At 40.1% G+C, this 14843-nt stretch overlaps 1 protein-coding gene across 1 annotated transcript; it reads right to left on the bottom strand.

Moving 5' to 3' along the window:
- Window positions 1-2476: 2476 nt before the first annotated feature.
- LOC134284644 (patronin-like) lies at window positions 2477-14181 on the bottom strand. The gene is made up of 3 exons (XM_062843645.1): window positions 13979-14181; window positions 3451-3613; window positions 2477-3352 (listed from the first exon to the last, which is right to left on the bottom strand). Exons 1-3 carry the CDS (start codon window positions 14056-14058, stop codon window positions 3176-3178), a joined length of 420 nt encoding a protein of 139 aa, XP_062699629.1. The 5' UTR covers window positions 14059-14181; the 3' UTR covers window positions 2477-3175.
- Window positions 14182-14843: the final 662 nt, after the last annotated feature.

Raw genomic sequence — 14843 nt, 5'->3', positions numbered from 1 at the left:
CATGACAGTATTGAACCATTTCCAAAAGTTTGCTCCGGAACTGGATTATGGATAATCGGTTAACCGATTCCAAAATGGCCAAATATATTTTAAATGACCAGTAATCGTGATAATATGCTATAACTTTCAAAATCATGAAGCTTGATATGTCGCATGATGGTGTTTATTCATCTTAGAAAAATGGACCCCGGGACCACCGGAACCGATTCCTGTGAAATCCGCCTATCGGTTCCAAAATGGCCAAAAGTATTTCGGATAACACAAAAACAGTTCAGAATGATGTATCTTGAAAAATCACGAAGTTTGAGGTTTCGCATGATGGTATTAAAATATATTTAAAAAATGACCCCGGAACCGGTTCCCCGGAAAATTCGTAAAACTGGTTCCAAAGCACTTAGTGACCAGGATACTTCCAGACAAACTCTTCTATCATTCTAGTTCATTTGGGTCTAAAAACTAAACTGTTCTCATATCGAAAATTCACTTTTTTCAATATGGCCAATTGCAGTGACCCATTTTGACTCCGGAATCACTCCGGATCCAGGTGGCCATTCCTAAAATCTCTAGAAAATCCCTAAACTAGAAGCATTTTTGCTTCTTGTGCCAATTTGGGTGAAAAATGTTGAAAAACTAGAAAGTTATATGAAAATAATGTTTTTTCGCACTCTCGTTAGGGGGGTTGGTAATGGAAGGGTTAATTACACCAAAACCTCTACATTTATTGAGTAATGGATCGAGGGCACACAAATGGATTTTTCACCTAAATGGATTGAAGACAACCAAACATGGGGAGTTCAGGGGTTCGCGGGAATTTAAAGACATTCAAGAAAGTTTCAGGGAGGTTTTAGAGGAGTCACAAGACCTTACAGTTGGTATATGTACACTGATAAAAATAATAAGATTTACACGTCATGTAAACTACATGATATATCATGTAAATTTGTGTTATATGTCATGTAAACTCTCAGAGTCATGCTGAATTACATGACATATAATGGAAGTTTACATGCTGTTTTATGAATTTTACATGATATGTCATGTAAACTTCTGTGATATCTTACGCTCCAATTATGTTCATTATATGTCACAGAATTTTACACTCTTTTTGGATCTGTGTAGATTTCAGTGAATTTAACCCATCTAAGATGTCGGGATTTTCGCACCAAGATGGCGTAGTGTACGTTCAGCGTGCCTGTGTGGGTCGTATACACCCCAACATCCTACTAGGGTTAAGAAAGTTTAAGGACTCATACAGTTGATGCGGTAAGCGCACGGGTATTCAGCATGACCATGCTGAAGATAACAGGATCGATTTCAGGTCGGTCCAGACACTTTTCGCAAATGAAATTTCCTTGATTTCTCATGCCCAAAGGAGTATCTTCGTGCCTGTCATACAATATACACATTCAAAATGATCTCTCAGTCAATAACTGTAGAAGTGCTCATAGAACACTCAGCTGACATGCAGGCTTTGTCCTAGTTGGGACGTTACGCGAAGATAAAGGAAGTTCCAGAGGGTTAGTTCTCGGTGGATCTTTAGAGGAGTTTCAAGGCGTATCAGTGAATTTCAGTGGATTGACGACAAGTTTCTATGGGTTCCAGTAGAGTTTGAGTGGGGTTTCAATGCGTTCGGAAGAGTTTCAAAGAGATCCCGGGGACTTCAGGAGAGGTTTCACAGGAGTAGTTTAGGTAGATTTCAGGGTGTTCTAGAAGTATGAGAAGTGTCTGTGATTGTCAGGAGATTATAGACAGGTTTCACTGTATTTCAGGGACCTTCAAAATATGCAGTCCAAAAGTCAGATTACGAAGCTCTTAAGAGGAGTTTCAAAAATGTTTGAGAAGGGCTCCAGGCCAGTGAGCTCCGGGAAGTTTCATGGAGGTTCTGGAAGTTTAAAAAACTTTCCGGAAGTTTTAGGGGACTTCGAGGGAGTTTGAGATAAATCTACAGGGTTATCATTGTGGAGTGAACCTGGTGCGATGTTTAAAGTCCGCGACTATAACACCGAGGACCTGTACACAAATCCCACTCATGACAAACTCACAAATGTGAGTTCTTCCTTCGAAAGGGAAGTAAAACCGTGGGTCCCGAGCTGAACTAGCCACGGGTTGAAGACCTCGTCAATAAAGACAAAAAAGGAGGTTCTTAATCTTTATCTTATTTCTGCTCCGAAGCATTCTTTAAAAAAATAGTGAATGGAGGATTTTAGGTTTCAGTTTTAATTAATAGTTAGTCGAATAGTGAATAGGCCCAACGTCGTGAGAAAGTTATTACACTCACACCGTGGAGAGTCGCTTCCATAGCTCTCTGACGACTTACGACTTTGATATGCGTTACTTTTTTCAGCATGCTCTTAGATAAAACTACTACTACAGAATTTTCAGAAAAATCCGGGGGAGTTTCAAGAGACTACAGACTTCTCCGTAGTCTCTTGAAACTCCCCCGGATTTCTCTGAAAATTCTCCAATTGAATCTCCTCTGAAACCTCTTCTAAGACCAGGGATGGGAACACTCACTTGGAAAATGTTGCATTCAGTTGATATTCTCTCAGTTCAGAAACATGCTATCAACATTCAGTCAGTGTATGGAAAGCTTCAAGAGTCCGAGGGTCTAAATGGAAGTTTCAAAGGAACTCCAAGGGTTCCAAAATAGAGAAGTTTCAGGGGTACCAAAGGAAGGATTGTTTGAACATGAATGTGTGAACCTATGTGACTATAAACCTTATTCGCAATATATCGAGAGATCTCCAGTTACGCTTGTAGATTTGATGACTCATACTAAAGGCAGCCCTTGGAGATAACGAATATGCATTGAACTTACCACTTGATCTAACGAAATTTCTAGAGGCTGGATAAGCATAACCTTTATTCGTCGTGCCTCAAAAAACCACTAAAGTTAACATATCTATGTTTATAGATAAAATAACACATAGTCAAGAATGTTCACGGATTCTTCAAAAGGTTCTCTCTCCGGTGCACTTTAAAACAGTTTCAGCTAATTACACATTATACGGAAAGTGTAAGTATTTCAACGGATTACAATATATTCAACAATCATTCTTAAAAAAAGCTTCACGTCAACAACTCCCCCACCATCCCCTACTTATTTGCATCGAAATCTGCAGCGTGGCTGAACCTGTCTTGTTTTTCTTCTTCCGATGCAAATGAGATTTCAAAGTCACATATTCAAAAGAAGGCTACTCACCTCGATCGTTGGTACGTGATTAAATTTGACACTATGCCAAGGAACTAGTTTGGGACAGTAGTACGATATTAGGTAGGCTAAACAGACTCCATCGCACAGCTCCCGGAAGTCCCGTACCGGTGCAATCGTCGGACTCTGCAGCCGTTGACCCTGTCGAGATGGGAAAAAAAAGTGCACAAAAAGAATATTTTATTTCGATTACCTTAGTAGGTAGGTACCTTCACGCCAATTCAAAAAGAGAAACTCACGTATTCATCGACTGCGGGGCTGCCGGCACCTCCACTTCCTCCGACTCCGTTGGTGAGCTCGTAGTCGATGCGCCTTTTCAGCGCACTGCAAACGTGCGAAATCCAGCTCAGTAAGGCAGCTTCGTGATGCTGAGCGCCTTGCGACACACTGCGGCCAGATATTCTATTATGGCGAGAGAAAGGAAAAAAAAAAGCGAAAACCATAACCGAAATTAGTAGATTTATTCAATCGTCTTGAATCGATTCATTAGGCGATGATGAAACGCGATTATCTCTGTCCGGTGGTCATCAACGTAGATTTTGATCGATCGCCACTAATGTGGTGACTGGCTGCGTGCGGTAGAACTGTGTCCACTAGCCAGTCAAACAGCCGCATATTATGTAGCAAATAAAGATTACATTACAATTCCATTAAAAAAACCGAGCCGACAAGGTTGCTTGAAATCGTTTCAGTTTCAATATTCAGATTGTCATCCTACGCGCATTCACGTCACCGAGACCAGACGGAATAGGTCATTCATTCATTCATAAATACTGTGTTGGTCTGTCCGTCCACTCATTCAACCACATGAGCAACTTAGTAAACCACACACATGTAGTCAATTCTGTACACTGATGGATACCAGCTGGTCCGCCTCTGTAGCGTTATTTGTGCAAAAATGTCGTCATGATCAATCTTTTGGAAAGTTCTGAGCCGGAGGTGGACCACAGAAACGGCTGCTACCGTCCGGTTGACCACACACTGGATGAGATGAAAGAACCCCTTTGTTATCTCAGCATCTCACACACTGAACAAAGGTGAGGAATTGAGAGGAGCGAACACCACACCAGCGCAGTGCTCGCAATTCTAATTAAGGCAAGACCAGTTTCTCGATTTGGCACTTGTGCCGTACTTGTAATAACACGGACTCCCACGATGCGACTGGAACACGAGTCAAGGGACGGGTACGTCGGTTTTTCAATGAACTCGAAATCACATCATCGCGGACCGCTACACACTGACTGAAGTGATATGCATATGACAGTGATTTCTCGGAAAAGCAACACCACAGGTAAATTCGAATTTATGGTTATGAGTATGATACCCAGCTTGAATCAAAATGGATTCCAAATCCGATGGGCTCTATTGAATCATCATAATTTGCATTAATGGCAATGTGGAAGCTGAATTTCGTTAGAATCTGAAATGTGTTTATCTATCATCTACTGAACAAGTTTTGTGATAACCTGTCCAAACAGAAGATTGAATCTGTTCTGACCTGTTGACAAATGAGAAAACCTTCGCCATCATGCGTAGTACCTCACCTGTTTCTAACTTCACTATTTAGCGTTGTATTACAATTGTAATAGAACTGAATCAACAATTCCTAGCCACAATGCATGGTTCGTGGGTGCAGTCCTTCATCCTCAACCGTGTCCCAGATCGTTCTGCACCTGGTCCACCCGCCTTGAAAGCTGGCCTCTCGGTATTCTTGCACCATCCGAATCTCTTGCGAACACCAACTTTGCAGAGTTGTTGTGCGGCATTCTGCCCATCGTATCCTTTCAGCTTGAGCCACCTTCCGGATGCTAGGTTCGCCGTAGAGCGCAGCTAGCTCGTGGTTTATCCTTCGCCGCCACATACCGTTCTTCGAACACTTCGGCTTCGCAAAACAGACAAATTGGCCCGATTTCGTGAAAATTGTGCCCCGGATGTTGTGCCCCAACAGGCACAACAACGGGCATGTGAGTCCATCACCTTGTCGCAGTCCCCGGCTACATTCGAACGAACTAGACAGATCGCCCGAAGCTTTAACGCAGTTTTTTACACCGTCCATCGTCGCTTCAATCGGTCTAGTGGCCTTACTGTTCCTGAAGAAGCCATTCTCGTCCATGTTTGCAATAGCTCTGTGCGGTCGATACTGTCGTACGCCACCTTGATTTTTGGAGGATTTGTAGCACGGTGAAGATTTGGTCGGTTGTCGAGCGGCCGTCAACGAAGCCGGCTCGATAACTTCCCACAAACTAATTAACTTTGGGTGAAAGACGACGGAAGATGAACTAGGATATCACTTTGTAGACGGCATTCAGAATTGTGATCTCTCGGAAGTTCTCACACTCAAACTTGTTACATTTCTTGTAAATAGGGCAAATGACCCCTTCCTCTCCTTCGATAGCTATTCAGTCTTCTAGATGCAAACTAAAAGCCGATGCAGGCAGTTAGTCAACTTTTCCGGGCCCATCTTGATGAGTTCAACACCGATACCATCCTTACCAGCTGACTTATTGTTCTTGAGCAGCTAAATAGCATCCTTAACTTCCCTCAACGTGGGTGTTGGCTCGTTGTTGCTCCCTGTTTTAATGACGTAGTCATTTCTCCCGCTACTTTGATCCTCCACGTCTGCACTCTCTGCACCATTCAGATGTTCGTCGTAGTGCTGCTTGCATCTTTCGATCACATCACGTCCGTCAGTCAGGATGCTCCCGTCCTTATCGCTGCATCGGGATGTGTTAAGCTTCTGATCTAGGAGCGGGACAGCTCTAATATAAATTAGCGATATTAGCAGTATTAGGAAATATTAATCCCAAAGCCGAACCTTATTCGAACAAAGTAAACCACGCTGCTTGGACTGAATAGATTTGAAATGACAGCAAAAGAAATTACAAAATTGATTATTGTGCTTTCATCCCAATAATGTGTATAAATTAATATTTCAGAAATATTAAACCGTAATCGATAAAATATCGCTCCAATAACGTGTATCTCACATCAAAAGCAAACTTCGGACATACACACATCGCTGGCGGACATGATCACCAAAATGCAGTGATCGTAGTAATAGTATTCGTACATACGTTTATTACACAAAGTTTATCTATTATCCATGTGATTAAACCGCGTTCTATCCGAAGCAGTGTTGGTAAAATCATACTCAAAGCTCACTCATGAACCGCTCCTGCGTGAGCAAACTCGCGCGCGATTCTGAATCATTTTCTCACGCGCAAAATTTTCATGCAAAATCTCGCTCTCACGAGTCAAACGCCGAAATCTCGTACGCTTGTAAAACGAATCTAAATCAATTTGAACGGCACCCAATGTTGTTGTACGATAGGTTTGATTTTGTTGTGTCATATAATCCTAAAAACATCGATGTAAATAATAAGAATACCAAGAAATAAAGCAATGAGTGAAATCGCGAGTCAACTCACGCATGATTTTTTCGGCGGCGAGTTTGGCGAGTCAAGAATCGCGCGTGAAATAACTCAAGCATGAGATTTGAGAATTTGAGTTTTTACCAACACTGATCCGAAGATCTGATCTTGGATCTGATACCATACCGAGGCCACACAACTGGAGAAAATCTTTATATATAAAAATGAGTTTGAAGTCCTTTTGAGGCAACAAAACTCACGAACGGGTGAACCGATCAGGATGACTCTTGCATGTTTAGATTCGTATTCATGGTGGCTGTGTTTATATGTAAAAACGTAACGAAAATTAACTAAAAAAGTAAGGGAAATTAATTCCAATCTAGAGTGAAATGAAACCAATCTAGAGTGCTATGCTGTAATGACCTTAACAATTCTCAGACCACCACAACTTATGGCAAGACAAAGTTTGCTGGGAGAGCTAGTTAGTTATAAAATATTCAATTACCCTGACTCAACAGTTTGGAACTAGAAATGCTAGTGGTATCCCAGTTCAAAATAACTCACAGAAAAACCACTTAACTGCTCTATCGAGAAATATGAAAAACGTACTGTCTTCCACTCCATTTTATATTTATTGAACATCCTAGTTTGCATTCAACGGTAAAATATGGTCGTTCATCCTAATTTGTTCAGAAGCCACATATGATTTGATCCCTTGCTTTTGGAAGGCCACTACCCCGACGATGTAAGTTGAAGCTCAAGTTGTTATCACAGCTAAAATAATGGAAAGAAATTAAATTTTTCAATAGAACAAATTGTAGAAAATACCCAGACAATTCATATTTTCACCTCGCGTCTCCGTGACAGTTGGTTGTTGCATGAAAAGTCATGACATACTAATAAAAAAATGGTTCGGTGGACGGTGAAGATTACGACATTAACATTTATTAGACGGTATTAGAGTCGGTATTAGAAGCTGTCCCGCCCCTAGCTTCTGATAGAACTTCCGTGTTTCTTGTGAACGACACAGCAGTTCCATTTGTCACATTCCGCTTCTTCCAGACGGCGCTTTTTCTCCCGAAAGGGACGGGTCAGCTGTTTCCGCGTTTTTTTAATCATTCCACGTTCTGCCGGGTCCCGTGCTGCAGCATGACTGCCCTAGCTGCGTTCTTCTCTTTAAAAATCCCTACACTTCTCGTCGAACCTTCCTACGGCTCTGTCCACATACCTAACGTTGGTCTAAGCTGCGTTGTTTATGGTTGCTTTTAACGTTCTCTAGCAGTCCACGGGAGAGACTTCATTGAGCTTGTCCTCGTCCGGCAACTCTGCCCCGAGATTCTGTGCGTATATGCGGTGGCAACATCCGGTTGCTTCAGTCGCTCCAGATGAAACCGAGGCCGCCTATGTTGTTAATCACGGGAAAGTTGACGTCGATAATGTCGGAGAAGTGCCGTTCGTCAATCTGGACGTGGTCGATTTGGATTCCCATATGTTGTGGTGATCTCCAGGTGTAACGTTAAGGGAAGCTGTGATGGAAGTACATAAGTGCTATAGCCATGTTCTTCATCCGGGGTGGCGCTGCTAGCAGTGACTCCAGATTTTCATCAGTGCTGCAAGTTTTCTTGATAATGTGGTCTTTGGTGAAATCAAGCTAGAGAAAGGGTCATGACTATCCATCACAGGAGGAATCGTTCAAAAAAAAATTAAAGCTTACTAAAAATATAAAAAAAAACTCACAAAGAATATTGCAAGAACTCTCACAATAAAATCCGGTAGATTTTCCTGAATGAATCCTGTAGAAATTGGTGAAGGAACCCCGGAAGGAATCTCGAACGGAATCTCTGAATGCCAGAGGAAATACCTGAAGAAATCACTGAAAGAATTCTAAAGTTCTTAGAGTCCCTAGAATCTTGAAAAGAATTCCGAAAGGAAGCCCTGAAGGAATTTCTAATAAAATCCCGGGAGGAAACAATTTGAGACTCCCGGGAGGAGCTCCTCACGGGTATGCAGGAGTAACTTCTAGAGTCCAGGGATAATTTTCTGATGGTATCTAGGGAAATCAATGAAGGAATTCTGGGAGGAATCACTGGGGAAATCCCGAAAAGCATCCCGGAAGATTTCCTAGAAAAAATCTCGGGAGGAATCCATGGCATAATTTTGGAGTAATCTTAGAAAGAATCCCGCGAGGAATCCGTTGGGAATTATTGGGAGAAATTCCTGAAACAATTCCGGGAAGAATTCGTGAAAGAATTTTCAGAAGAACTATTGAACAGTAAGAGTTCTGAGCGGAATCCCGGAAAGAATTTAGAATTTGTTACAAAGGGAGTTTTGTAAAGTAGAGCTAGAATTGTGGTAGGGATCCTAGCAGAAATTCATGAAAAAATAATGGGGGATATCTCTAAATAGTTTCATAGGAGGTTATGAACTATGTTATGAATTACATCAATGTCATGTAGTGCGACAGTTTTTAACTGGAAGCCTTTTCGATACTCGGCTCTTATGCACTTATACGGTTCTGATTGATACGCTATCTTTATATTTCTTCACTGGTTCGAGATGTTAGAAACTGATTTAATTTTTACCCCAGTGAATAATAATTTACCAGGCGGTAATCCGACAGGTAATACACCGACTAAAAAATTGTAACAAAAATTAAACATAATTAATTATAACAAACAATGACATTTACAGGTGAATTTGGCGGAAGCCACATCTGGTGGCAGGAATGAGAACCCTATGAAAAGAGTGACTCCGCAAAAAAGTGCCATGGCGCAGCGTAGCACTTTTTTCACTTTTTTAGTATCGAATTCCGCATCGTAAGGAAACAAACGAGCCCTTTTTGGAAAGAAAATTTAATTTTCTTTCAGATACACTTTGATTCGGTAGGTACTTACGAACAACTTATGTGCTTAATTTGAGGAGCTCTTGCTATGCCTCCGGCGGGCAACCTTCCGGATTTTTTGTTTGCTGGACATTCCGGTGTCTGTCGGCGTGGGCATCAAGAATGATGATAATAGAAGCCATTACCAATGGAAAATAGCAACTACCAAGGCAGAATATTAGTTAATTTTGAAGACGAAAAGTTGTTTTTTTATGTAAACAAACGATTTTCTCCTTATCTCACCTAGCGCCTCTACAATTGGGGGTCACTCGAATTCTTCTATAACTCATTGTGATATAAACATGTTCAATATCCTTGGTGTTTTAAAATACTATAACTCAATTATATCATATTATGTATGTTAAAAATTCAGAACTCAAATAATGATACGAAATGGTATCCATTTTTGATAGAAACTGGTAATGCTGAAGCTAATCAAATCACATTTTGCTATAATTTTGATCTAATCATATTATTATGTTGATTAGTGTATTAGTATACTTTTTGTTACAATTTTAGTTACTTTGACATCATCCTGCATCTAGTTTATAACATAATAAGTCATTGAAAAATATTATAACATCATAACACAATATGATATAAACTTGACATAATTTTCCAATCGAGACTCCCACCTCCTATTAATATTTTCCCAAAATATCGGTGCAGTATATACTATGGTTCTGGAGACATATATTATCAAAATTGCGATTCACAAGAAAACGAAGTGCCATTTTATGATCAATAATAATCAAGTAGTTGATGTCTTTTGGCGTCATATAAAAATTATGTAGAGAACAAATCCCGCGTAACTTTTGAAACGGTCAAATATGCAAACTAACACATTATTTTATCTGTATTAACGAGATTTTTAGCCCTAGGCTAGTTCATCTCAGGATCCATGTATTACTTCACTTCCGAAGGGAAAACTCTCTTGTGTGAGTTTGTCGGGAGTGGGATTTGATCCCAAGTCCTCGGCGTGATAGTCTCGTGTTCCAACAATCACATCAGGTCAGTGAATCAAAATTCAACCATCGCGCAACAATAATGACAATGTCGCAACCTGTATTTGTTGCGACAATCCACCCAATGCGACATAAGATTGTCCCAACTTGAAAATAATAGGATAAACATCGTACACCACGAGTTTAGAGATTTTTCAGCCTTGCATTGCTATTTTCGAACGGTAACTTCGAGTAAGTAAACACTGTAACTCTGCTGAAGATCTATCATCAAACAGTTTCGACTTTGGGTTTGAAATAATTGATTATTCACGAGTTGAAAAGTACGCAACAAATTCAGCTTCCGTTTTGTCTGCAACAAAAATTTTCGAGATCATGTCATTATCTGTTACCAGTAGGGATAAAGAGTAATCGTCATGCCTTCTTTGTTGCTTGTTTTGTGCTTTTTCTGTCTGACAATTTTCTTCACTGCATCAGGTTCGCTCCACAAACACAACACACACATTTTTGCTACTTTGACACCTAACCCTATCCAATCTTTTAGCCTGTTGATGTAATTATAAGTAAGACATCCCCAAACAGGTGACGATAGGGTAGAAATCGCTTCTTTAACTGCATCGCGTCTTAATATTGAAAAATAAAACAAAGGTTTGGTTTTCCAGAGATGCCTCCAGAGATCGCTCCAGGAATTTATACTGTGTCGACTTCCTGCTGGGTTTGCTTCAAGAAATGCTTCCGTGATTTTTTCAGGGATTTCTCCAAAATTTTCTTCTGGAATTCTTCCAGAGGTTTTTTTTAGATTCCATCATAAATTCTTCTTGGGATTCCTACAAGATTCTCATTTGAAACCGTTCAAGAATTTGTGGTGGGATTCCTCCTGAAATTCTTGCAGCGATTCCTCCTGGAATTTATGCTGGGATTCCTCCAGGAAAATTTCCGGGGATGTCTATGATAATTCTTTCAGCGATACCAACTGTGTACCTCCAGAAGTTTTTGCTTCAGAAACTCCTGCTGAGATCCTTGCTTATATTCCTGCAGGACTTTTTCAGGAATTTCAACAACAACTTCTCTAGTTTTTGTAAGGTTTTTTTTGTGTAATAATTTCTCCCAGAATTACTCCGTGGATTTATCAAAGAGTTAATCTAGAGATTTTCCTATGGCTTTTTCATGAATTCTTCTTAGGATATTATCAGGAATTTCTGTAGCGTTCCTCCAGAAATTCAACTAGGGATTTCATCGGGGTCCCTTTAGGGATTTCTTAAAACAAATCTCTACGATTGCTTTCAATTGTGTCTCTAAGACTTCTCTGGGGATTACTCCAAAATATCCTCTGGATATTTCTACAGAAATATCCCTTGGTATCACTTCAGACATTTCCATTGCGATTTCTTCCGCAATTCCTGTAGAGATTAAGAAAAAAAATTCTTTCTGTGAATTCTCCTGGAATTCATGCTAGAGTTCCTCAAGCCATTTCTGCTGGAATTCCTGAAGGAATTGCTCCAGTTGGTTTCCCTTAACCTTGCTTACCAAACAACCGTGGATTTCACCAGGAATTATATCTGAAATCCTAACAGGAATTCCTTAAGATATTTCCATAGGAATTCCTCTAATGATTTCAGAAATTACTCAAGAAGAAACATCAAGAAATCCATTTACAATTTTGCATACAAACTTTAGAGGCACACATTTGACGAACGAAGCATCGATCCAAGCAGCATTTGGTTTGTTCTAGCTTTGTTCACTTGCAGTTGCAGAAAGAGGCAGATTATCCTAATCAGACGCATTAGGGAGCGTACATAAATAACGTAGCATTTTAGGGGGGAGGGGGGAGTCTGGTATTGTGTAACGAGTCATGTATTAGGTATGGGAATATTCGAGGAGGAGGGAAAGTAAAAAATCTGCCTAAAAATGCTACGTCATTTATGCCCGAGCAAAGGAGAATATCAAATTCATAACAACAGAATCACATAGCCTGTTTTTATATCATAATTTGTTGTTATTAATTTATCAAAGTATTACTTTTTTATAACTTGTTTTGTTGGGCAAACTTGTTTCGTTATGATCAAGTTATTGAGATCCATACACTAAATAACATTTCAATAATATACTTTGTAGTAGACCAAGTTTTGTTATTATTCTACTTTTGAAAATGTACAAATATGTGATAAACTGTAACACAACAATAACAAGTTTTCAAATTCACTGCAAGATTCATTGTTATTAAGTTGTTATTGAATCTAACAAATCACGTTATTAAATTGGTCTTCCAGGAACATTTTTTTGTTATGATTTTTGTTATTTTGCCGCTTATGACAGACAAGGTTATCACATAATGAGATATTTTAATAACTTAAAAATTACTGATTTTATTATACAATTATGCCAAAATAACATATTTTATTATACTGTTGATATTTTCTTCTACTCGGGTGGACGCTCCCTTAGCTCACAAATTTTCAAGATTAGAGCATTTGAAAACGTGAGTACGGATTCAAGGCGGCCATTGTGGCAGTTGTATTCACTGATGTTTCATCTTAAGGTTTTTATAGAAATTACTTACGGGATTTCTTCTGGAATCGCTATAGTTTCGTCCTAAGTTTTTCGTGTAATTTTCCCAGGAACTCTTCCAGGGATTCTCCCCAGAAATTTCACTAAGAATTTCACCAAGGATTTCCCTGGTTTTTAGAGGTTCCACCACAGAGATTCCTTTGAAAAAAAATCTAGAAATCGTCTATGTATTTCTCCTGGAATTGCTTTAGGAATTGTGATTTCTGTTGTGATAAGCATACTTGCCCGTTACTGGCGTATCCGCCTCCAACATAAAGTGCGTTGCATGGACACGCACCAGGGGATGTTTCCAGAATTAAGAAATTAAAATGGAAAGGCAGCGGATACGAAGCCAAATCATATTACATTCAATACAAAACATTGCAACACAGAGAAGTTGTTGTGATCTTTGAAGCTATAATGATGGATAATGACAGACCGAGAAAAGCCTATCATAAAAATTCTATATCAATGGTGACCTACCCCCATCATTCATCTGCTTCAAAAACAAAAATATTGATTAGATAATTCAAAAATTGCACCATTTCCAACATCATCATCGGTTGCAAAACAGCGATAATTGGCGCGCCCACCGCGCGCACACCATTCCCAAAACCACCACAATAATGCGAATCGAAACCTGTTATCGAAAAATCCGCACTGCATTGCACATCGATTTGCCAGGCTCCACAACAAACGCAACCCGTGTGCCTCGGGGCTCATCCCACACACTAACATAACCTCTCTGTAACGAACGTTAAAGCATGATGATTGCAAGCCGCAAAAGTAAGGCCGGCACGGATCAATATTTGCTCAATAAATTTCGTTCCGTCGATTTCATTTGTTATTTCAATATCTCGTCATAAAATCTTCGCGCCGCCGCCCGTAGAAGGAAGTTGTGTGGGGGTGCTCCCACACCACACACGCCTCTCGGTCTAAGTCGGCTCGTCCATCTCGTCATCATCATCAGCTTGATTTGGTATAGACGCGAAAACCGTACACTTACCTTTCTAATGCACTGGAAATTCGTCCACTGGAAGCCACTTCTTTAGCGTACAACACCATCAGCGCTTCTATCACAGTCATGTGGGCATTCTGCAAGAGAGGTAAAACGAAAGAGTGAAAATTCGGTGGAAAATCGTGTCCTACTCAATAAAACAGTCACAATTTATGCGGCACAGTCGTCCAATTAGCGATATTTGAAGAGGAAATATATAGCCCTAGGATTTTACGGAACGTTGTTTACGTATAGCGTGCCCGTTTGGGTCATACTTACCCATTAGTATGGGACACGCTTGTATGGGAAAAATAAATCCTCGCTCCAGTCGAGTTTTTAGATCCCATTTAGGTCCCATATGAACTGTACAAAATTTCAGCGCAATCGGAGAAACTATAATTTAGCGCAAGCGGTTCAAAGTTTGCATAGGATTTACTATGGGAAAAGTTACACTTTCAAACAAAAAATCCCAGAGGACGCCCTTTGCCTTCTTAATTCAAATCGATCAACGCTTCTTGTAGAAAAATCATTTATGAAACTTTTCTTCGAAGACCACAAAACGATTCGATGCTTGTGGAAAAAGTTATTGATTTATTACCGATTAGTGATCCAACGAACGACTTTTTGTTTTGTTTTATCAGCAGCACTGCTGCTGCCGTTGTTGCATGGGGTGGTGGGAGGCATCACCACCCCCAGAAACAGCAGCAGCCAAGGCAGCAGTTACAGTGCTGCTGATAAAACAAAACAAAAAGCCGTTCGTTGGATGACTAATCGGTAATAAATCAATAACTTTTTCCACAAGCATCCGATTGTTTTGCGGTCTTCGAAGGAAAGTTTCATAAATGATTTTTCTACAAGAAGCATTGATCGATTT

The sequence above is a fragment of the Aedes albopictus genome, unplaced genomic scaffold, assembly GCF_035046485.1.
Source record: "Aedes albopictus strain Foshan unplaced genomic scaffold, AalbF5 HiC_scaffold_397, whole genome shotgun sequence".
Taxonomy (NCBI): Eukaryota; Metazoa; Arthropoda; class Insecta; order Diptera; family Culicidae; genus Aedes; species Aedes albopictus.
Note: the sequence above shows the minus strand (reverse complement) of the source record. Positions and strands in the feature narration are given on the sequence as shown.

Coding starts and splice junctions, on each gene's coding strand:
- LOC134284644 (XM_062843645.1), bottom strand. CDS start 14,058: ATGACTGTGATAGAAGCGCTGATGGTGTTGTACGCTAAAGAAGTGGCT. Junction 3,614..13,978: donor ATTTCCAGTGCATTAGAAAG/GTAAGTGTACGG, acceptor TCGCCATAATAG/AATATCTGGCCGCAGTGTGT. Junction 3,353..3,450: donor GCCCCGCAGTCGATGAATAC/GTGAGTTTCTCT, acceptor CCATCTCGACAG/GGTCAACGGCTGCAGAGTCC.